The sequence below is a fragment of the Mesoplodon bidens genome (genome assembly GCF_964165515.1).
Source record: "Mesoplodon bidens genome assembly, chromosome: 14".
NCBI classification, from domain to species: domain Eukaryota; kingdom Metazoa; phylum Chordata; class Mammalia; order Artiodactyla; family Ziphiidae; genus Mesoplodon; species Mesoplodon bidens.
The window spans coordinates 59577743-59600956 of record NC_138170.1 but is presented as its reverse complement, the minus strand read 5'-3'; the positions used below and the strand labels follow the sequence as shown (position 1 = coordinate 59600956).

The window sequence follows — 23214 nt, the reverse complement described above, 5'->3', positions numbered from 1 at the left end:
CTTCATCAACATGGAGTTCTTGTCAAGGTTGATCTGGCTGCTGAGCACCCAGCCTTCCAACAGCAAAGACCAACACTGAGCTCCCAGCGCAAGTACCCAGTACACCGAAGGAGACCAGCCTGCCACTTGGTGGCGGATGGGTTACATGGAGCCCTTCCATCATGGAGTGGAGAGGGATTTGCGCTCTGTGGAGTAAGCATTTATTCCAGGTATGGGATTGCTTTTTCTTCCTCCAGTGCTTCTGCCAGCACCATTATTGTTGGCCTTTCCAAATACCTTGTTTACCATAATGATATCTGTCAGTAAGGAGCCCATTTTTTTTTCACATCTTTATTGGAGTATAATTGCTTGACAATGGTGTGTTAGTTTCTGCTGTATAACAAAGTGAATCAGCTATACATATACATTTATCCCCATTTCTCCTCTTTCTTGCGTCTCCCTCCCACCCTCCCTATCCCACCCCTCTGGGTGGACACAAAGCACCGAGCTGATCTCCATGTGCTATGCGGCTGCTTCCCACTAGCTATCTCTTTTACATTTAGTAGTGTATATATGTCCATGCCACTCTCTCACTTCATCCCGGCTACCTTTCCCCCTCCCCATGTCCTTGAGTCCATTCTCTACATCTGCGTCTTTATTCCTGTCCTGCCCCTAGGTTCTTCAGAACCATTTTTTTTTTTTTAGATTCCATATATATGTGTTAGCATACAGTATTTGTTTTTCTCTTTCTGACTTACTTCACTCTGTGTGACAGACTCTAGGTCCATCCACGTCATTACAAAAACTCAATTTCGTTTCTTTTTATGGCTGAATAATACTCCATTGTATATACGTGCCACATCTTCATCTGTTGACGGACACTTAGGTTGCTTCCATGTCCTGGCTATTGTAAATAGTGCTGCACTGAACATTGTGGTACATGACTCTTTTTGAATTATGGTTTCCTCAAGGTATATGCCCAGTACTGGGATTGCTGGGTCATATGGCAGTTCTATTTTTAGTTTTTTAAGGAACCTCCATAGTGTTCTCCATAGTGGCTGTATCAATTTACATTCCCACCAAGAGTGCAAGAGGGTTCCCTTTTCTCCATACCCTCTCGAGCATTTATTGTTTGTAGATTTTTTGATGATGGCCATTCTGATTGGTGTGAGGTGATACCTCATTGTAGTTTTGACTTGCATTTCTCTAATGATGAGTGGTGTTGAGCATCCTTTCATGTGTTTGTTGACAATCTGTATATCTTCTTTGGAGAAATGTCTATTTAGGTCTTCTGCCCATTTTTGGATTGGGTTGTTTGTTTTTTTGATATTGAACTGCATGAGCTGCTTCTATATTTTGGAGATTAATCCTTTGCTAGTTGCTTCGTTTGCATATATTTTCTCCCATTCTGAGGGTTGTCTTTCGGTCTTGTTTATGGTTTCCTTTGCAGTGCAAAAGCTTTAAGTTTCATTAGGTCCCATTTGTTTATTCTTGTTTTTATTCCCCTTTCTCTAGGAGGTGGGTCAAAAAGGATCTTCCTGTGATTTATGTCATAGAGTGTTCTGCCTATGTTTTCCTCTAAGAGTTTGATAGTGTCTGGCCTTACATTTAGGTCTTTAATCCATTTTGAGTTTATTTTTGTCTATGGTGTTAGGAAGTGTTCTAATTTCATTCTTTTACATGTACCTGTCCAGTTTTCCCAGCACCACTTATTGAAGAGGCTGTCTTTTCTCCATTGAATATTCTTGCCTCCTTTATCAAAGATAAGGGGACCCTATGTACGTGGCTTTATCTCTGGGCTTTCTATCCTGTTCCATTGATCTATTTTTCTGTTTTTGTGCCACTACCATACTGTTTTGATTACTGTAGCTTTGTAATATAGTCTGAAATCCGGGAGCCTGATTCTTCCAGCTCCATTTTTCTTTCTCAAGATTGCTTTGGGTGGGGTCTTTTGTATTTCCATACAAATTGTGCAATTTTTTGTTCTAGTTCTGTGAAAAATACTATTGCTAGTTTGATAGGAATTGCACTGAATCTGTAGATTGCTTTGGATACTTTAGTCATTTTCACAATGCTGATTCTTCCAATCCAAGACATGGTATATCTCTCCATCTGTTTGTATCATCTTTAATTTCTTTCATCAGGGTCTTATGGTTTTCTGCATACAGGTCTTTTGTCTCCTTAGGTAGGTTTATTCCTAGGTATTTTATTCTTTTTGTTGCAGTGGTAAATGGGAGTGTTTCCTTAATTTCTCTTTCAGATTTTTCATCATTAGTGTATAGGAATGCAAGAGATTTCTGTGCATTAAGTTTGTATCCTGCTACTTTATCAAATTCATTGATTAGCTCTAGTAGTTTTCTGGTAGTATCTTTAGGATTCTGTATGTATGGTTGCTGTGATTGCTGTGGCTAAAACTTCTAAAACTATGTTGAATAATAGTGGTGAGAGTGGGTAACCTTGTCTTGTTCCTGATCGTAGTGGAAATGGTTTCAGTTTTTCACCATTGAGAACGATGTTGGCTGTGGGTTTGTCATATATGGCCTTTATTATGTTGAGGTAAGTTCCCTCTATGCCTACTTTCTGGGGGGTTTTATCATAAATGGGTGTTGAATTTTGTCAAAAGCTTTTTCTGCACCTATTGAGATGATCATATGGTTTTTCTCCTTCAATTTGTTAATGTGGTGTGTCACATTGATTTGCGTATATTGAAGAATCCTTGCATTCCTGGGATAAACCCCACTTGATCATGGTGTATGATCCTTTTAATGTGCTGTTGGATTCTGTTTGCTAGTATTTTGTTGAGGATTTTTGCATCTATGTTCATCAGTGATATGGGCCTATAGTTTTCTTTTTTTGTGGCATCTTTGTCTGGTTTTGGTATCACGGTGGTGGTGGCCTCGTAGAATGAGTTTGGGAGTGTTCCTCCCTCTGCTATATTTTGGAAGAGTTTGAGAAGGATGGGTGTTAGCTTTTCTCTAAATGTTTGATAGAATTCTCCTATGAAGCCATCTGGTCCTGGGCTTTTGTTTGTTGGCAGATTTTTAATCACAGTTTCAATTTCAATGCTTGTGATTGGTCAGTTTATATTTTCTATTTCTTCCTGGTCCAGTCTCGGAAGATTGTGCTTTTCTAACAATTTGTCTATTTCTTCCGCTTGTCCATTTTATTGGCATAGAGTTGCTTGTAGTAATCTCTCATGATCCTTTGTATTTCTGCAGTGTCAGTTGTTACTTCTCCCTTTTCATTTCTAATTCTATTGATTTGAGTCTTGTCCCTTTTTATCTTGATGTTTCTGGCTAATGGTTTACCAGTTTTGTTTTATCTTCTCAAAGAACCATCTTTTTGTTTTACTGATCTTTACTATCATTTCCTTCATTTATTTTTCATTTATTTCTGATCTGATCTTTATGATTTCTTTCCTTCTACGAACTTTGGGGTTTTTTGTTCTTCCTTCTCTAATTGCTTTAGGTGTAAGATTAGGTTGTTTGAGAGTTTTCTTGTTTCTTGAGATAGGATTTTATTTCTACAAACTTCCTTCTTAGAACTGCTTTTGCTGCATGCCATAGGCTTTGGGTTGTCGTGTTTTCATTGTTATTTGTTTCTAGGTATTTTTTGATTTCCTCTTTGATTTCTTCATTGATCTCTTGGTTATTTAGTAGCGTATTGTTTAGCCTCCATGTGTTTTTATTTTTTACAGTTTTTTTCCTGTAATTGATATCTAGTCTCATAGTGTTGTGGTCAGAAAAGATGCTTGATACGATTTCAGTTTTCTTAAATTTACCAAGGCTTGATTTGTTACCCAAGATATGATCTGTCCTGGAGAATGTTCCATGAGCACTTGAGAAGAAAGTGTATTCTGTTGTTTTTGGATGAAATGTCCTATAAATATCAATTAAGTCCATCTTGTTTAGTGTATCCTTTAAAGCTTGTGTTTCCTTATTTATTTTCATTTTGGATGATCTGTCCACTGGTGAAAGTGGGGTGTTTAAGTCCCCTACTATTACTGTGTCACTGTTGATTTCCCTTTTTATGGTTGTTAGCATTTGCCTTATATATTGAGGTGCTCCTATGTTGGGTGCATAAATATTTACAATTGTTATATCTTCTTTGATTGATCCCTTGATCGTTATATAGTGTCTCTCTTTGTCTCTTGTAATAGTCTTTATTTTAAAGTCTATTTTGTCTGATATGAGAATTGTTACTCCAGCTTTCTTTTGATTTCCATTTGCATGGAATATCTTTTTCCATCCCCTCACTTTCAGTCTGTATGTGTCCCTAGGTCTGAAGTGGGTCTCTTGTAGATAGCATGTATATGGGTCTTGTTTTTGTATCCATTCAGCCAGTCTTTGTCTTTCGGTTGGAGCATTTACTCCATTTACATTTAAGGTAGTTATCAATATGTATGTTCCTATTACCATTTTCTTAATTGTTTTGGGTTTGTTATTGTAAGTCTTTTCCTTCTCTTGTGTTTCCTGCCTAGAGAAGTTCCTTTAGCATTTGTTGTAAAGCTGGTTTGATGGTGCTGAATTCTCTTAACTTTTGCTTGTCTGTAAAGGTTTTAATTTCTCTGTTGAATCTGAATGAAATTCTTGATGGGTAGTGTAACCTTGGTTGTAGGTTTTTCCCTTTCATCACTTTAAATATGTCCTGCAGCTCCCTTCTGGCTTGCAGAGTTTCTGCTGAAAGATCAGCTGTTAACCTTATGGGGATTCCCTTGTATGTTAATTGTTGCTTTTCCTTTGCTGCTTTTAATATTTTTTCTTTGTACTTAATTTTTGATAGTTTGATTAATATGTGTCTTGGCGTGTTTCTCCTTGAATTTATCCTGTATAGGACTCTCTGAGCTTCCTGGACTTGATTTACTATTTCCTTACACATATTAGGGAAGTTTTCAACTATAATGTCTTCAAATATTTTCTCAGTTTTCTCTTCTTCTTCTGGGACCCCTATAATTTTGATGATGGAGCATTTAATGTTGTCCCAGAGGTCTCTGAGACTGTCCTCAATTGTTTTCATTCTTTTTTCTTTATCCTGCTCTGCAGTAATTGTGTCCAATATTTTATCTTCCAGGTCACTTATCCGTTCTTCTACCTCAGTTATTCTGCTATTGATTCCCTCTAGAGAATTTTTAATTTAATTTATTGTGTTTTCATCTTTGTTTGTTTACTCTTTAGTTCTTCTAGTTCTTTGTTAAACGTTTCTTATATTTTCTCATTCTATTTCCAAGATTTTGGATCATCTTTACTATCATTACTCTGAATTCTTTTTCAAGTAGACTGCCTATTTCCTCTTCATTTGTTTGTCTGGTGGGTTTTTACCTTGCTTCTTCATCTGCTGTGTATTTCTCTGTCTTCTCATTTTGTGTAACTTACTGTGTTTAGGGTCTCCTTTTCGCAGGCTGCAGGTTCGTAGTTCCCATTGTTTTTGGTGTCTGCTCCCAGTGGGTAAGGTTGGTTCAGTGGGTTGTGTAGGCATCCTGGTGGAGCGGACTGGTGCCTGTGTTCTGGTGGATGAGGCTGGATCTTGTCTTTCTGGTGGGCAGGACCGTGTCTAGTGGTGTGTTTTGGGGTGTCTGGGAACTTACTATGATTTTAGGCAGCCTCTCTGCTAATGGGTGGGGTTGTGTTCCTCTCTTGCTAGTTGTTTGGCATTGGGTGTCCAGCACTGTAGCTTGCTGGTCATTGAGTGGAGCTGGGTCTTAGCATTGAGATGGAGATCTCTGGGGGAGCTTTCGCCATTTGATATTACATGGGGCCAGTAGATCTCTAGTGACCAATGTCCTGATCTCGGCTCTCCCACCTCAGAGGCTCAGGCCTGACACCTGGACAGAGCACCAAGACCCTGTCAGCCACATGACTCAGAAGAAAAGGGAGAAAAAAAAGGAAAGAAATAAATTAAAAATAAATTTAAAAAAATAAAATAAAATAATTAAAATGGAAAAATTATTAAAAGTAAAAAAATTAAAAAGCAATTAAAAAAAAGAAGAGAGAAAGAAAGAAGAGAGCAACCAAACCAAAAAATAAATCCACTGATGATAACAAGTGCTAAAAACTATACTAAAACAAAACAAAACAAAACAAAAGGACAGTCAGAACTCTAGGACAAATGGCAAAAGCAAAGCTATACAGACAAAAATCACACAAAGAAGTATACATATACACACTCACAAAAAGAGGAAAAGGAAAAAAAAATATATATATATACAAGGAAGACAGCAACCAAATCAATAAACAAACCTACCAATGATAATAAGCTCTAAATACTAAACTAAAATAAACATAAAACCAGAAACAAATTAGATGCAGAAAGCAAACCCCAAGTCTACAGTTGCTCCAAAAGTCCACCACTTCAATTTTGGGATGATATGTTGTCTATTCAGGTATTCCAGAGATACAGGGTACAGGAAGTTGACTGTGAGATTTAATCCACTGCTCCTGAGGCTGCTGGGAGAGATTTCTCTTTCTCTTCTTTGTTCGCACAGCTCCTGGGGTTCAGCTTGGATTTGGCCCCACCTCTGCGTGTAGGTCGCCTGAGGACGTCTGTTCTGTGTCCAGACAGGATGGAGTTAAAGGAGCCGCTGATTGAGGGGCTGTGGCTCACTCAGGCCAGGGTGGGGGAGGGGTACAGAATGCGGGGTGAGCCTGCGGAGGCAGAGGTCAGCATAACATTGCAACAGCCTGAGGCGCGCCACGTGTTTTCCCGGGGAAGTTGTCCCTGGGTCACGGGACCCTGGCAGTGGCGGGCTTTACAGGCTCCCGGGAGGGAGGTGTGGATAGTGACCTGTGCTTGCACACAGGCTTCTTGGTGGCGGCAGCAGCAGCTTTAGAATTTCATGCCCGTCTCTGGTGTCCGTGCTGATAGCCGTGGCTCATGCCCGTCTCTGGAGCTCATTTAGGCAGTGCTCTGGATCCCCTCTCCTCGCGCACCCCAAAACAATGGTCTCTTGCCTCTTAGGCAGGTCCAGACTTTTTCCCGGACTCCTTCCCGGCCAGCTGTGGCGCACTAGCCCCCTTCAGGCTGTGTTCACACAGCCAACCCCAGTCTTCTCCCTGGGATCTGACCTCTGAAGCCGTAGCCTCAGCTCCCAGCCCCCGCCCGCCCCAGTGGGTGAGCAGACAAGCCTCTCAGGCTGGTGAGTGCTGGTCAGCACCGATCCTCTGTGTAGGAATCTCTCCGCTTTGCCCTCTGCACCCCTGTTGCTGCACTCTCCTCCGTGGCTCTAAAGCTTCCCCCCTGCCCACCCCCCGTCTCCACCAGTGAAGGGGCTTCCTTGGAAACTTTTCCTCCTTTACAGCTCCCTCCCAGAGGTGCAGGTCCTGTCCCTATTCTTTTGTCTCTGTTTTTCCTTTTGCCCTACCCAGGTACGTTGGGAGTTTCTTGCCTTTTGGGAAGTCTGAGGTCTTCTGCCAGCGTTCAGTAGGTGTTCTGTAGGAGTTGTTCCACATGTAGATGTATTTTTGATGTATTTGTGGGGAGGAAGGTGATCTCCACGCCTTACTCCTCCGCCATGTTGAAGGCACCCCTATATCTTTTTTTTAAACCAACAAAACTCCATGCATTTAAATATCCTAACAGAACCTGAAAATGCAGTCACTTAAATATCTGAGAAATATTTTATGAGAGAAATTCTTGTCAGTATAAGAACTCTGTGTTTGATTCTTTTTTTTGTAATGTACTTCTACGGATAATTTAAAAAATGAAGCTACCTGTTGAATCTGCCAGGGTGATGGCTTTTATCTTAAAATCAGACCTTTAGTATGTGTTATGTGTGTGGGGAGAGCTAAGGCTTTGTTTATTTCCATGCTCGTAGGAGTCATTCACTGCTCGGTCACATTATTTCAAGCAATGAAATGATATTTAGACATTTATAGCCAATTGTTCTGTGAAAAGTTAGTAGAGATCCCAACTCAAGCAAGAGGGCAAAGAATGACTTAAAATTTTTTTATTTTAATCAATGATATGGGTCCAAGTGATGATTAGTAGTCATAATACTTGATTTATATCAAATTACACTTTTCAGTTTTGGAAGTGCTTTTACATTCATTCACAGCAATCCTCTCAGGTAGATATTGTAATGCCCATTTTAGAGATTAACAAGAGGCTTTGAGGTTTTAAGTGCTTTGTGCAAAAATCACACAGATGGTAATTTTCTGATTAAGTGATAGAGTGCCATTTCCACTAAACTGCATGGCGAAAAGTCACTTAAAGACATGAGAGAAATCTTAGAGTTCCTAAAAAGATTAGAAACATATCCAGGGGGAAAATGGATTAATTGTAATAAAACTAGATAAATGTATGATAAACGTAGATATGTTCATGAACATATGTGATATAGCCAAGCTGTAAGCAACGTAAAGACAAGATATAGATATATCTTAAGAAAAAATATATATAGTTTAGGAAAATTTTCTGTAAAGTGAATTACTGTTAAATGAAGGTTATCTTCTCACTCGTTTCATTTTAAAATAAAAGGCACATTGCATAGAAAAGTATCTTTGTGTATGGTGAAGTAACAATTAAAATGCAAAAAGTACTTTTAACAATACCCAAAGAGAAAAATAAACATTTCTGATAAATTATAGGTATCAAAAGACTTCAAAACCCAAAATACTACACTGAGTTAAAACATTTTCCAGAGACACTGGAGCTAGAATCATGTCTCACTCACCTTGTAGAACAATTTAATGCTAATTTAGATGGTTCTAGAAGACTTCCTTAGTTTGAAAGATCATCTGGATCTTTTTACTAAAGTTGGGAATTACCTTAACAGGAAGTGCAACTTTTTATTTCATATTAGAGCTAAAATTTATAATGCAAGTACCTGAATACAGAAGCAGTGCTTCGTTTTATCTTCACACTGAAGTACATGGTGAAACAGGAAGAAACATGGGCATGGAACAGGAACACCAGGTTTCCCATGAGGTGAAAGAGTGGTTCCGAGAGTATTGGGTGCTTAAACTCAGAGTCAAGTCTTGGCATATCAAAATCTTAATAAAGATTTGTCAAATTAATAAAATTAGAAATGAAAAAGGAGAAGTTACAACTGACACCACAGAGCTACAAAGGATCATAGGAGACTACTACAAGCAGCTATATGCCAATAAAATGGACGACCTGGAAGAAATGGAAAAATTCTTAGAAAGGTACAAACTTCCAAGACTGAAACAGGAAGAAATAGAAAATGTGAACAGACTGATCACAAGTAATGAAATTGAAACTGTGATTAGAAGTCTTCCAACAAAAGTCCAGGACCAGATGGCTTCACAGGTGAATTCTGTCAAACATTTAGAGACGAGCTAACACCTGTCTTTCTCAAACTCTCCCAAAATATTGCAGAGGAAGGAACACTCCCAAGCTTATTCTACAAGGCCACCATCACTCTGATACCCAAACCAGACAAAGATATCCCAGAAAAAGAAAATTACAGGCCAGTATTACTGATGAACATAGATGCAGAAATCCTCAACAAAGTACTGGCAGACAGAATCCACCAACATATTAAAAGGATCATACAGCACGCTCAAGTGGGATTTATCCCAGCGATGCAAGGAGTCTTCAATATATGCAAATCAATCAATGTGATACACCATATTAACAAATTGAAGAATAAAAACCATATGATCATCTTAATAGATGCAGAAAAAGCTTTTGACAAACTTTAACATCCATTTACGATAAAAACTCTCCAGAAAGTGGGCATAGAGGGAAGCTACCTCAACATAATAAAGGCCATATATGACAAATCCACAGCAAACATCATTCTCAATGGTGAAAAACTGAAACCATTTCCTGTAAGACCAGGAACAAGACAAGGATGTCCACTCTTGCCACTATTGTTCAATATAGTTTTGGAAGTCCTAGCCATGACAATCAGAGAAGAAAAAGAAATGAAAGGAATCCAAATTGGGAAAGAAGTAAAACTATCACTGTTTGCAGATGACATGATACTATACATAGAAAATCCTAAAGATGCTACCAAAAAACTACTAGATCTCATCAATGAATCTGGTAAAGTTGCAGGATAAAAAATTAATGCACAGAAATCTCTTGCATTCCTATACACCAACAATGAAAGATCAGAAAGAGAAATTAAGGAAACAATCTCATTTACCATCACAACAAAAAGAATAAAATACCTAGGAATAAACCTACCTAAGGAGGCAAAAGACCTGTACTCAGAACACTGTAAGATACTGATGAAAGAAATCAAAGATGACACAAACAGATGGAGAGACATACCATGTTCTTGGATTGGAAGAATCAATATTGTGAAAATGACTATACTACCCAAAACAATCTACAGATTCAGTGCAATTGCTATCAAATTGCCAGTGTCATTTTTTACAGAATTAGAACAAAAATTTTCACAATTTGTATGGAAACACAAAAGACCCCGAATAGCCAAAGCAATCTTGAGGAAGAAAAACGGAGCTGGAGGAATCAGGATCCCTGACTTCAGACTATACTACAAAGCTACATTAATCAAGACAATATGGTAGTGGCATCAAAACAGAAATATAGATCAATGGAACAGGATAGAAAGCCCAGAGATAAACCCACGCACATATGGTCAACTAATCTATGACAAAGGAGGCAAGGATATACAATGGAGAAAAGACAGTCTCTTCAATAAGTGATGCTGGGAAAACCAGACAGCTACATGTAAAAGAATAAAATTAGAACACTCCCTAACACCATACACAAAAATAAACTCAAAATGAATTAAAGACCTAAATGTAAGGCCAGACACTATATAACTCTTAGAGGAAAATATAGGCAGAACACTCTTTGACATGAATTGCAGCAAGATCTTTTTCGATCCTCCTCATAGAGTAATGAAAATTATAACAAAAATAAACAAATAGGATATAATTAAACTTAAAAGCTTTTGCACAGCAAGGGAAACAATAAAGAAAACAAAAAGACAACCCTAAGAATGGGAGAAAATATCTGCAAACGAAGCAATCGACAAGAGATTAATCTCCAAAATATACAAACAGCTCATGCAGGTCAATATCAAAAAAAACAAAGAACCCAATCAAAAAATGGGCAGAAGATCTAAATAGACATTTTTATAAAGAAGACATATAGATGACCAAAAAGCACATGAAAAAATGCTCAACATCACTAATTATTAGAGAAATGCAAATCAAAACTGCAATGAGGTATCACCTCACACCGGTCAGAATGGCCATCATCAAAAAATCTACAAACAGTAAATGCTGGAGAGGGTGTGGAGAAAAGGGAACCCTCATATACTGTTGGTGCGAATGTAAATTGGTACAGCCACTATGGAGAACAGTATGGAGGTTCCTTAAAAAACTAAAAATAGAACTACCATATAACCCAGCAATCCCACTCCTGAGTGTATACCCACAGAAAACCATAATTCAAAATGATACATGCACCCGTGTTCATTGCAGCACTCTTTACAGTAGCCAGGACATGGAAGCAACCTAAATGTCCATCAATGGAAGAATGGATGAAGAAGATGTGATACATATATAGAATGGAATATTACTCAACCATAAAAAGAACAAAATAATGCCATTTGCAGCAACATGGATGGACCTAGAGATTGTCATACTGAGTGAAGTAAGTCAGACACAGGAAGATAAATATCATATGATATAGCTTAATTGTGGAATCTAAAAAACAGGGTATAAATGAACTTATTTACAAAACAGAGTTAGAGTCACGGATGTAGAAAACAAACTTATGGTTATTAGGGGATAAGGGCAGGGAGAGGCATAAATTGGGAGATTGGGACTGACATATACACACTACTATATATAATATAGATAACTAATAAGTGTTAGCACAGGGAACTCTACTCAATACTCTGTAATGCCTATATGGGAAAAGAATCAAAAAAAAAAGAATGGATATATGTACATGTATAACTGATTCACTTTGCTGTACACCTGAAACTAATACAACATTTTAAATCAACTATACTCCAATAAAAATTGAAAAAAAATCTTAATCACGAATAAAAATTCTTCCTAGTGTCAGTAAGCAATATCCCGGGAAGTTCCCTACTTACAAAAGGTTTGTGTTACAAAGGTTTGTTTGGGAATTAAAATGGTGAAACAATCATATAAACAACGTAAAAATGTATAAGCCAGCATTCCCAACCCTATTTCAATCATAAGAGAAGCCTATTTATCTCTGATAGGTAACAGCACAGGCAAATAAAATAATAGTGATTATATTGGTAAGGTGAGTAATAACAGGTAAGATAACCTGTGATCCACAGTGTAATACTTTTTTTTTTTTTTTTTTTTTTTTTTTTTGCGGTATGCGGGCCTCTCACTGTTGTGGCCTCTCCCATTGCGGAGCACAGGCTCCGGACGCGCAGGCCCAGCGGCCATGGCTCACGGGCCCAGCTGTTCCGCTGCATGTGGGATCTTCCCAGGCCGGCGCACGAACCCATGTCCCCTGCATCAGCAGGCGGACTCTCACCCACTGCGCCACCAGGGAAGCCCTGTAAAACATTTTTAAAAGAGAAATTGGAAAGCTGCATAAATATTAGCACCATTTTTAAAGGTGATGGTAAACACGCTCTTTAGAGAAAAAGTTACCCAGTGGCCTGAGTAGCAGAAATCAATGAGGCTTTTCATTGGCCTGTCCGTTTCTTACCTAGGAAAACACTTCTTAAAACTCCTGTCCACTCATCCTGAGCTGGTCCTGACTGAGTCCACTCATGCTGGGCTTATGACTCTCCAGGCCCTGATGCCTCCTGGGGTTGCAGCCAACCAGATACAGGAGTCAGCATTTACCTCCCCACCCCACTCCCAAGTCCCTGAACACCTCATTTACAATATATTTTTCTGTTACTTCGGCCCAATCCATGGAGATGAGTTTCCTTCCACTTAGGATCCAACTTTTAAGTTTGTATTTGTTATCATGGCAAGTGTCTCCATCTCTTTCCAGATACTGTTTCCTAACCCCCTAAGGACCTTATTTTTAGTACATAACAGTTCTTCTGTCTGCCTGTTGGGAGTCTTGGTGGTTAGCACTTCTGAAAGTTCTGCTGAGACTGTAGTTCCCCCTTGGATACAGTCTTCCCTTCCCAAATGTGTTTCTGGTATGTCTAAGTGTGGAATGGGGATGGTCCTCCTCTCACCTGTTCTGTCCAGGCACTAAAATCCTGAGGCAGACCCTCCCTCCCCCTCTTGTCTTCCCTGGCAGGGAGCACAACATCCTGTCTCACACCCAGGCTCTAGTTAGTTTCATTGATAAGGTGAATAAGGACATGCAGTAAGGCAAGTAATAACAGCTAGGATGACCTGTTATACCCTTCACACACACTCTAATAGTTTAATCATTTGTAAAATGGTGATAAGGTTATTTTGCAATGAAATGAGATAATTCCTGAAAAGTGCTGGGGTTATATGATAAGCACATAATAAATTGCAATAATTATTAGTGTTGTGTTTTCTTTTACTTTTTTTTTTCCTTTTTTTTGAGGTTTATTCTTTTATTTGTTACAGGAGTTGGTTTTGGGAAGTTTTTTTGGACACTTTTATTATTTAATACTGAGTCTGTTGAACATGACTTTTTTAAAATTTATTTTTTATTGAAGTATAGTTGAAGATGTTGTATTTTCTGAGCTCAAAACTAAAAAAAATCCCCCAATGAAAACAATCTTTCTATGATAATTTGCTATAAGTTTAAAGGTTCTTTTGTACCAACCTGATATTTTTCTGGGTTCCCATATTCAAGAACTGGGACTTCTGGATATTCATACTTTATTTTTTTAGAATCAGCAAAGATTAATTCACTAATGATGTGGAGAACCTATAAGAAACCTATAGGTTTGGAACCTATAAGAAAAACCAGAGAATCAAAGCTCATTAAGGGGGCTTCCCTGTTGGTGCAGTGGTTAAGAATCCACCTGCCAATGCAGGGGACATGGGTTCAAGCCCTGTTCTGGGAATATCCCACATGCCGCGAAGCAACTAAGCCCAGGCACCACAACTACTGAGCCTGCACTCTAGACCCCGCAAGCCACGACTACCGAGCCTGTGTGCCACAACTACTGAAGCCCGCGCATCTAGAGCCTGTGCTCCGCAACAAAAGAAGCCACTGCAATGAGAAGCCTGCACACCGCAACGAAGAGTATCCCGTGTTCGCCGCAACTACAGAAATACCACGCGCAGCAACGAAGACCCAACGCAGCCAAAAATAAATAAATAAAAAAAATATATATATATATAAATAGAACATTCAAAGCACATTAAGGAGTCTTGATATAACAAAGGCATGTTACTTTAACATACATATCATAAAAATTAAAATCTACAGCGATTCCCTGATATGTACAATTGATTCTTCTGCGTTCAGAATAACCCGGGCTGTGGAAAGAAGCAGAGTTTTATGGAAAATAGCATTTACTTATATTGGTATAAAAATCAAATTATCTTATTTCTCAATTTTCTCCTTTAACAAGAGGCAGTGCTTCTTTTCAAATCTAGAATATTTTCCTTACAGAACAATGTTATACTATAGAAATGATTGCTCATTGTATGTCACATATTTTACCTTAAATTAATGAATATTTTCTACAGGAGCATATAATTTTGATTTTTATAAAAACCCAGCATCAATTAAGAAAAAGAAAATATGAAATGGAGTTGGCTTAAACAGAGATGAAATAATAGTTTAAAACTATCAAAAGTAGACTGTGTAAAATAGAGTAATTTAGTTTCTTAACATCTTATCCTCCACTGTTGAAGGACCATTGTAAAACTGGTTTGAGAAACTGGAAGACTTGTGTTTGATCCTGAAAAATAAACCATTACATGGAGGGCATAGAAGTCTATAGACGTGGGCATGCTTGTCTTCAGTCAAATATCAAGATTTGGCGGTACGCGGGCCTCTCACGTTGCGGAGCACAGGCTCCGGACACGCAGGCTCAGCGGCCATGGCTCACGGGCCCAGCCGCTCCGCGGCACGTGGGATCCTCCCGGACCGGGGCACAAACCCGTGTCCCCTGCATCAGCAGGCGGACTCTCAACCACTGCGCCACCAGGGAAGCCCCCAAGATGAAAATCTTGACTACTCTCAGTGCTCCATGGCAACTGGACTTCCCACATCCCTGCTTTTGTTTGCTAACCCCACCATGCAGCTCCTTCTATACTCCCCACCCACCATGTTCTTTTCACACAGACCTCCTCCCTCAGACACTGGGGTTTCTAAATCTAGCAGTTCTAGTCATGGATTTTACAAGCTCTGTTCTGACCCATCTTGGCCATCCTCCTCTCCAATTTATGGCTTTATGCAGAGATGAACTGCCCTCCTCCCACCTTCTCCTTGCACTTTCCCCACCTACTCACTATGAAAAAGTGCCCTTGTAGAAAAGGATTTGTTAGTTACCACGCTTTGGATAAGATGCTAGCACTATGTCATCGCTTCTGGCTTCAGAGGTTTCCAAGGCTTGGAAAGCCTCTGAGGTGCACATGATGATTGGGTAAGGAGACCCCTGATAGGTGAAAAACAGGTGTGACAGTGCAGTTTCTTTTGATTTTTCCAAAGCTTCATCAATGTAGTCAATAAATTTGGAATTAGCAGTCATGCTGGCTCCCTGCTAAAGAACCTGCTCTTTGATTGTCCAGGGACAGTGGTAGCTTTTAGTGGGGTTTTTCAGGAGGTGGAATAAAGGGCTCCTCCCATTCACATGAGAGAGAAATAACTTAATTCTCATCCACCCCCACCCCCAGCTTTCTGCATACCCACCTCTGACGAAAGGCACACTGCAGGTGCAAAACAGGCTGAGGATCAGGGAATATTACCCCAAGGGTTGATTATATTACCATTATAGGCAACCCTCCCAAGGAAAGTAAGAGTAGAATCTCTTAATAGACGATAATAGATACTAAATATCTAACACATAGAACACATAGTTATTTAATTGAATCAGGTATAAAATATTCCTATTAGCAAAAAGCAATTTATGGATGAAACCTCTCTCCTTGGTTGATAGCTTTGAACATACATCCTCCATGGTGTGATGCAGGGGTGGAAAATTTTTCCTTTCTTCTAGGTTTTTTGGATCGTCTAATAATGAAATTGATATAAGATAGATCAACAGGAGAAAAAAAAACAAAATTACGTACTTAATGGGGGTTCCATTATAATATGCAGACTCAAAAGGCCATCATGTAATTGAAGCTTATATAACATCCTGAGTTTAGGAATGGGTAGGGGTTTGGGGATACAAAGGGGAGGAAAGCCACTCACACAAGGTAGAGGAGATGTTTGGAGAACTAGGGTTGCCCTGTTTTGCAGATAAGTTTTTTAGGTGAAAATATATCCCTGGTAATATGTCTCTTCCTGTACAGCCCTTCTTTCCAATGTAAACTTAGGTAATTGAGGGGGCAAGTAAAGAGCTTTTCCTGAATCTGCCTTTGGCTCAAAATAATCCTCATGCCAAAGTGGCATGTTTTGGGGTGGCAAAACCTGGTCTCCTTCAGTAGTGACAAGGAAGTGATGGAATTGCTTGGTAATTTAGTGGGGTGGAAAAGAGGCAGTCCTAGGCACCAGTCTCCGATCTGTCATTTCCTGCCTCAATAGACTTAGAAGTCTGCAGACCCGAGTGTGAACCTCGGCTCTACCACTTACTAGTTGTGTTTTTTTTTGTTAGTTTGTTTTATTGAAGTAGAGTTGATGTACAATGTTGTGTTAGTTTCAGGTATACAGCAAAGTGATTCAGGTTTTTTTCAGATTCTTTTCCATTATAGGTTATTACAAGATACTGAATATAGTTCCCTGTACTATACAGGGTCCTTGTCATTTATCTATTTGGTATATAGTACTGTTTATCGATTTTATATATAGTAGAGTGTATCTGTTAATCCCAAACTCCTAATTTATCCGTCTCTCCCCCCTTTTACCTTTGGTAACCGCAAATTTGTTTTTTTATGTCTGTGAATCTCTTTCTGTTTTGTAAATAAGTTCATTTGTATCATTTTTTTAGATTCCACATATAAGTGATATCATATGATATTTGTCTGTCTCTCTTACTTAGTATGGTAATCTTTAGGTCCATCCATGTTGCTGCAGATGGCAATATCTCATTCTCTTTTATGTCTGAGTAGTATTCCATTGTATATATACCACATCTTCTTTATCCATTCACCTACTGATAGACACTTAGTTTGCTTCCATGTCTTGGCATTGTAAATAGTGCTGCTATGAACATTGAGGTGTGTGCATCTTTTCAAATTAGAGTTTTCATCTTTTCCAGATATGATGTGATGCTTGCAAGACAGACTAGCTAATTCAGAGGAAAACGGCACTTCAGGGGATGGTAGATACAGGAAGTGGTGAGTCACCCTCCCTACATACAACAAACCTCCTGAACTGTGTGTGAAAGAATACAATTATCTATCTTGATGCAGCCACTGGATTTTTTGCAGTCTCCTTGTAACAGCAATTTAGCCTGTATCCTATCTAGTACACTTTCAGGGTCAAAATGTACTCTCTTTGGCTTCTTCTTAAAGTCGAGTTTCCATAAACATCTACTGAGCTTTTTTTCTTCTTTCTCCCATTCTCTTCTCCTCATCATTCTTCTTACTTTTCCTCTATTTTTTTTCACTAACGCTATGAACATAGTTTTTTGAAAACTGTATTTACCTTTCTCTGAAGTAACGCTAACACTGACAAACCCCTAGTTGTGCGTAGTTACCTAGCTGCCACAGTCATTCATATATCATTTAAAATAATACCCAGCATTATTGATCACTTGTATGTAGCAGACATCCTGCCAAGCCTGTAACATTACATGGATGACTTAATGTAGCTTCACAATAGCCCTGTGAAATCGGTGTTACTATTGTTACCATTTTACAAAGGGGTTAATTGGAGTTTTACCGAGGCAGAGTCAGCCGTTTGAGGAGCTGGGGTTGGAATGCAGGCAGTGCAGCCGAGTCACCTGGCAAAAGATAATTACAGCAAGATCCCTCTTAGAGCCCCCAGTGTAGTTGTCAGTATTACTGCATTCTTCGTGCTTCTTTACCTGCTGTGAGAAAGAAGGCCATGAGACTTTTCACTGAAAAAGAAAACACCTTACCTTCTGAGGAGACAGATTTTTATGACAAGTCATAAAATTCCCTGGATTCTAAAACATTTTAATTAATAACAGCATTTTGGGACAAACACTATATTAAATGTATCCATCGATTGTGAGATGCATTCCAATTTCAGAAATGTAAACATACGGAAGCACGTGCATCATAGAACTGAGGAAATTTTACCTGTCAACATAAAGTGTCTTAGTGAGGCAGGTGGTGGATGTGGGAGAGGAAATTTTAATCTCCATTTTACCAAAGGGAAAGAACTGATCCAAGGGGGTTCCTAGTTAAGAATGGGTATCTAGGTTTCATTATATTTGTGATTATTTTTTTAAGGTTTGTAAAATTAAAATATTTGAGTGTCTTGCTGTTTTTCTACTTCCATACAGCACTCTCCCTTGAAGGTCTTATTACATTACATTGTAATAGGATGTTATTCAGTGTAGGTGGGAAGGTTGTGTATTTCAGAATCTCCCTCCCAAAAAAAGAAAAGGTGTAAGACTGGACCCCCTGCCAAGCTGCTTAGTGGGATTGTCCCTTATATTGTAAAGAGTCTGTTTCCCTGGAGAAGGTAGAATTTAAGACATTAATTCAAACAGTGACATTAAAGAAAAACATGGCTGGATCCTGTTCTGACACTAATGCCTGTAATTATAGGAGGATTTGGGGCTGTCTGGAATTGGTAATGTGAACTCTGATTCTTGTTAGTCTCCCTAGGTTCACAGCAACCTGTCAACCTTACAATTTTGAGTACTTGACTCTTAATTGTCTGGCATGCATGATTGCAAAATAACCCAGGTTGGATCATGCATTTGCACTGGTGAGCCTTTGACTGCCGGTGGGCCTGATGTTCTGCAAAATCCCAGCTTCCCGTTTGGCTCCTGGATCCACCCAGGCCTGAGGTAAGTGGTGGTGGACCTCTCAGATGGTGCTGCCCTGGCTTGGCTCTTGCCTCTGGCGGCAGCAGCCTAGGAAGCTTATTATATTTTATTTTATTGATTTATTTTATTTTTGGCTGCGTTGGGTCTTCGTTGCGGTGCGCGGGCTTCTCATTGCGGTGGCTTCTCTTATGGAGCACGGGCTCTAGAGTGCAGGCTCAGTAGATGTGGCACCCGGGCCCAGTTGCTCCGCGGCATGTGGGATCTTCCTGGACCAGGGCTCAAACCCGTGTCCCCTCCATTGGCAGGTGGATTCTTAACCACTGCACCACCAGGGAAGTTCCATGGGAGGCTTCTTTAAATCTCCTTTACACAGAGGGAGAAGGAGAGGGAGAGAGGTGTGTGTGTGTGGAGAGAGAGCACAAGCACAGGTGAGTTTTAAAAAGTCTAAGGTGATTGAAATCAAGGCTGATTAGTAAAGCAGGGATTATGTAGCAGAGGGCTCCTGCGTGCCGATTGGCCCAAGGCTGGTTTCTAGGGGCAGGTAAACTGGCCCTTCCTGTGCCATCTTCCTCTCTATGTAGTGGGGTGCCCCTTCAGATTAAGTTGTGTTTTGGGTTTTTTTTTCCTCTTCTTTAGCAAGAGAAGTGCTACTCCTCAGTGCAGTTCAGGATTGAAATTTAGCTTGGAATCCAGTATGTAGGGAAAGGGGTATAACCTCTGTATGTGGGGACTTTACTAAAAACTGGCTCCCCTCATCAGAAGTTGACCATGAGGAAGTCAGGAATGGAGTCCATGAAAAGTGGATGCTGGAAACATTCAGGATCCAGAACGGTTTATCTGGTAACACTTTGGTCTCCTAGACTGAGGGTGATGGAGAACCACTCCACTCCAGAGGCCGGCAGCCGGCAGAGCCGGGGTCCTGCTCCCACCGCCCCTGCTTCGGGGACAGTGCCCCAGAGGCCACAGCTTTCCACTGCTCTGTGTCCTGGACCATCTGAAGGGAAGGCTAGGCCAACCCCAAGTTCCTGGGCCCCTCTTGTCCAGTAGGTGCCCTGTAGCAACCAGCAGCAATGGGTTATCTAGAGTAAAATTTCCTAGGTACTTGGTTTTTATTTATTTTTTTGTTTGTTTTTAATTGAAGTATTTATTTACAATGTTGTGTTAGTTTCAGGTGTGCAGCAAAGTGATTCAGTTATATGTACACATATATCTATTTTTTTTCAGATTCTTTTCCCTTATAGGTTATTACAAAATATTGAGTCTAGTTCCCTGTGCTATACAGTAGGTCCTTGTTGGTTATCTATTTTATATATAGTAGTGTGTATATGTTAATTCCAAACTCCTAATTTATTCTTGTTAACGTGGAGATCCCTGCTGCCCTTGCATTTGCGACCATTACAGCAGACTGGAACTTTAGCCAGCTTCTGTGCCTCAGGCATGATGCAGCAAGGAGGGCTTTTTCCTGGCCACTTGCATCCCTCTGCTAGAGTTAGCAAATCAGGACCACAGTGGGAATGTGGACCCTTTGGGATGGGTGCTGGAGACTTGGAGGAGGATGGCCGGGACTTCTGAATGGGAGAGCTTGAGTATTTGCATTCTGGGGTTAGGGCTGGGGCAGGTTAGTTACCTTCTCACCCGGATTATGTAGAGGCACAGCCCTTATACCTGCTACTTGTGAGTCCCTGCACTTGACGCTTGTGAGAATCAGTGCCACTTTGGGAACCTGCCACCAGAGTCTTTCCCACCTCCCCCAACATCCTCTGCCTTCTACTCCAATTCAGTGATCGAATCAGCTTGGTAAGAGTCTCCACTAGAGTCTAATCTAGTTGTCAATTAACAACCTCCATTAATTAGTTTATTTACATTCCCCAGTGGAAGTGATTGAGTTTCTGTGCAATTATTTTAGTCTTTGTTATCAAGCTTTTTGAGTTTCTTTCATTTTTCTGTCTGAACCATTCCAGTTACCTTCCTAATTTGTTTTGTCATCCTGGTTCCTTTAACACTGAGGCGCTAATATTTCAAACCAACATAGCCTGGCAGCTCAAGGCATTGAGTAGTGCCTTAAGTGATATATACCAATATCTGTGTATTTCTATGTTAAACAAGTTGCTGGAAGTCATAGAGGTTGCTCTTAAAATGAGAAATATTTATTGTGGATGAGTCTTTGAATGGGAATGAATCTCTAAAGATTGTGCATGTCCTGGTTGGAGGGGAAAGCGAACCTCAACAGAGCAGGTAATGCCTGCGGGGTGGAGGTCTGAAAAGTTTTGAGAAAAATAGGTTACGACAGCAAAAACAATAACAGACAAAATAAAAAGCATCTTAGTACTAAAAGAGATCTTAGGAAAGCTTGAGAGAAAGTCAGACACAAAATGCTAATAAAATGGAGGTTCAAGCGAGAGACAGTTTCTATAGAGCAGATAGAAGAGATCAAAAGATTGTACAAAGCCCAGACGTTAAGAGGATACCAGTAGCGGGAGGGATGGTTTGGGGCTCTGGATCTGCGTAGCCCTGGGTGACTTTGACTAATAATGACATGCTTTAAACTAATATAACTTACGCACCCATATTTCTCACATGTATCTATCACATTTATGATTGTTCAGTTGTGCCAATGAACCATATCAGTTGACTGTGGGGCTGACCACACACTGGGTCTCTTCTTGGTGGGTGTCAGACCAAAAGACACAATCAAGCCAAAGATTGGGAGAAGGAAGGACTTATTACTTGCAGTGAGGAGAACACCGGGGACCTTTCCCAAAGCAGTGTCTCCCTGAACAGCAAGACTGGGGAAGTTTTAAGCTAAGGGAGTACATGCATATTCATGAAGGGGTTTGGGTGGTATATGCATATTCATGAAGGGGCTTGAACAGAGAATTCAGCATAGAATTGGGGCACAGGTTGAGAGAATCCAAACTTTAGCTGATTGAAGTCACAAGCGTCAGAAAAGGTCAACTCATCTTCTTTAGGTTCCAGTTGATCTGGTGGTTGAGTGGGTTTTGAATTCTGCAAAACAGCTCAAGAATGTGCTTCAGGCTAACCTTTACCATTGAAACAGAACTGGGAGTCTTTACAACCTAATTTATTATCTTGCTATTGTTCCTTCTCTTGCCCCATAAGAGTTCTTTTGTTCCCTTAAGATTATTAATTACTGAGACCTATTCAAGGGCAAGCATTGTGTCCAGGCTTGGATCACAAAATGGCTTAGGCCAAAAATGGCTTCTCTTATGTCAAGAAAGCCATGCCTGCTTCTCTTTCTCCAGGGACCCCATACCCTATCTGCTCACAGGGGTTGGGTAAGAAAATTGAGGCAATCACAGAAAGCTCCTCAGGGGCATTTCCTTTACCTGGCATTAACAAAGCTCCAACTATCCACCTTCATGAATCCCTCAAATCAGAACAAGACCCTAATCACTGTGTACTCTTCATTAGTTATTTGTGGATATATTTTACCCCCAATTAGACTATAACTTCAGTGAAGGTAGATCTGTGTCTAACTGTTTCGGGTATTTCAGGCTTTGTCATGCACATGTGTACAGTCAGCATTCAAGATGGCTGCTCTCTTGCTCTCTACATCCCCTGCTTGACCAGTCCCTGCTTCACTCACATGACTATCCAATCCTCTTAGTTATAGAGCTTAATTAGTAACTGCCTATTTGCTTGTGCCCGGCCCCAGCTGCTGGTTTCCCTGATGCGCCAACCTGATGTCAGTTCCACCTGTAAGTGGTAGCCTCCTTCACCCCCTCCCTTCCAAAGTAGCGAAGATTGCTGCCATGTTCTGTCCACTCTCTGCCACACACGGTGGGGTGTTATTCCAGGACCTTGCTTCAGATGTGTAGGATCTGCTGTCCGTAATCTATTGATGTCTCCGTTGCTGTCTCCAGACTGTTTCTTCGGTTTCCAGGCTGGCAACTACAAAGCTTGCAGGCCTGTGGGGTGTAGCCCAACCACATGGAACCTTCATAGACCTTTATATTCCTTTTCTCCTCCTCCTCCCCTTTCCCCTTTTCATTCCCCGCTTTTCCTCCTCTTATTTAGTAGGCAGTACAGGCAGTGACTCTCAAATTTTGATTTACGAACGAATTGTTTAGGGATCTGGCTAAAATGTAGACTGACTCAGTACGTCTGCAGTTCTAACAAGCTCCCAAGTGATGCCAATGTTGCTGATGCCACTTTGGGTTGAAGGGTGTAGAAAAATGATTGAGCACAGGCTTTCCAGTCAGTGCCCTGGGTTCAAATCCAAGTTCTGGCTCTCACTAGCTGTTTAATTGTGGGCA

At 40.1% G+C, this 23214-nt stretch overlaps 1 protein-coding gene across 1 annotated transcript; it reads right to left on the bottom strand.

The window, feature by feature from the left end:
• Window positions 1–13380: 13380 nt before the first annotated feature.
• Window positions 13381–15578, bottom strand: SULT6B1 (sulfotransferase family 6B member 1). Its single transcript, XM_081253897.1, has 3 exons — window positions 15361–15578; window positions 14308–14339; window positions 13381–13782 (listed from the first exon to the last, which is right to left on the bottom strand). Exons 1-3 carry the CDS (start codon window positions 15557–15559, stop codon window positions 13648–13650), a joined length of 366 nt encoding a protein of 121 aa, XP_081110023.1. The 5' UTR covers window positions 15560–15578; the 3' UTR covers window positions 13381–13647.
• Window positions 15579–23214: the final 7636 nt, after the last annotated feature.

Coding starts and splice junctions, on each gene's coding strand:
- SULT6B1 (XM_081253897.1), bottom strand. CDS start 15,559: ATGACTGCTAATTCCAAATTTATTGACTACATTGATGAAGCTTTGGAA. Junction 14,340..15,360: donor AGCATCTTATCCAAAGCGTG/GTAACTAACAAA, acceptor TTCTTTCCACAG/CCCGGGTTATTCTGAACGCA. Junction 13,783..14,307: donor TGAACGCAGAAGAATCAATT/GTACATATCAGG, acceptor GGTTTCTTATAG/GTTCTCCACATCATTAGTGA.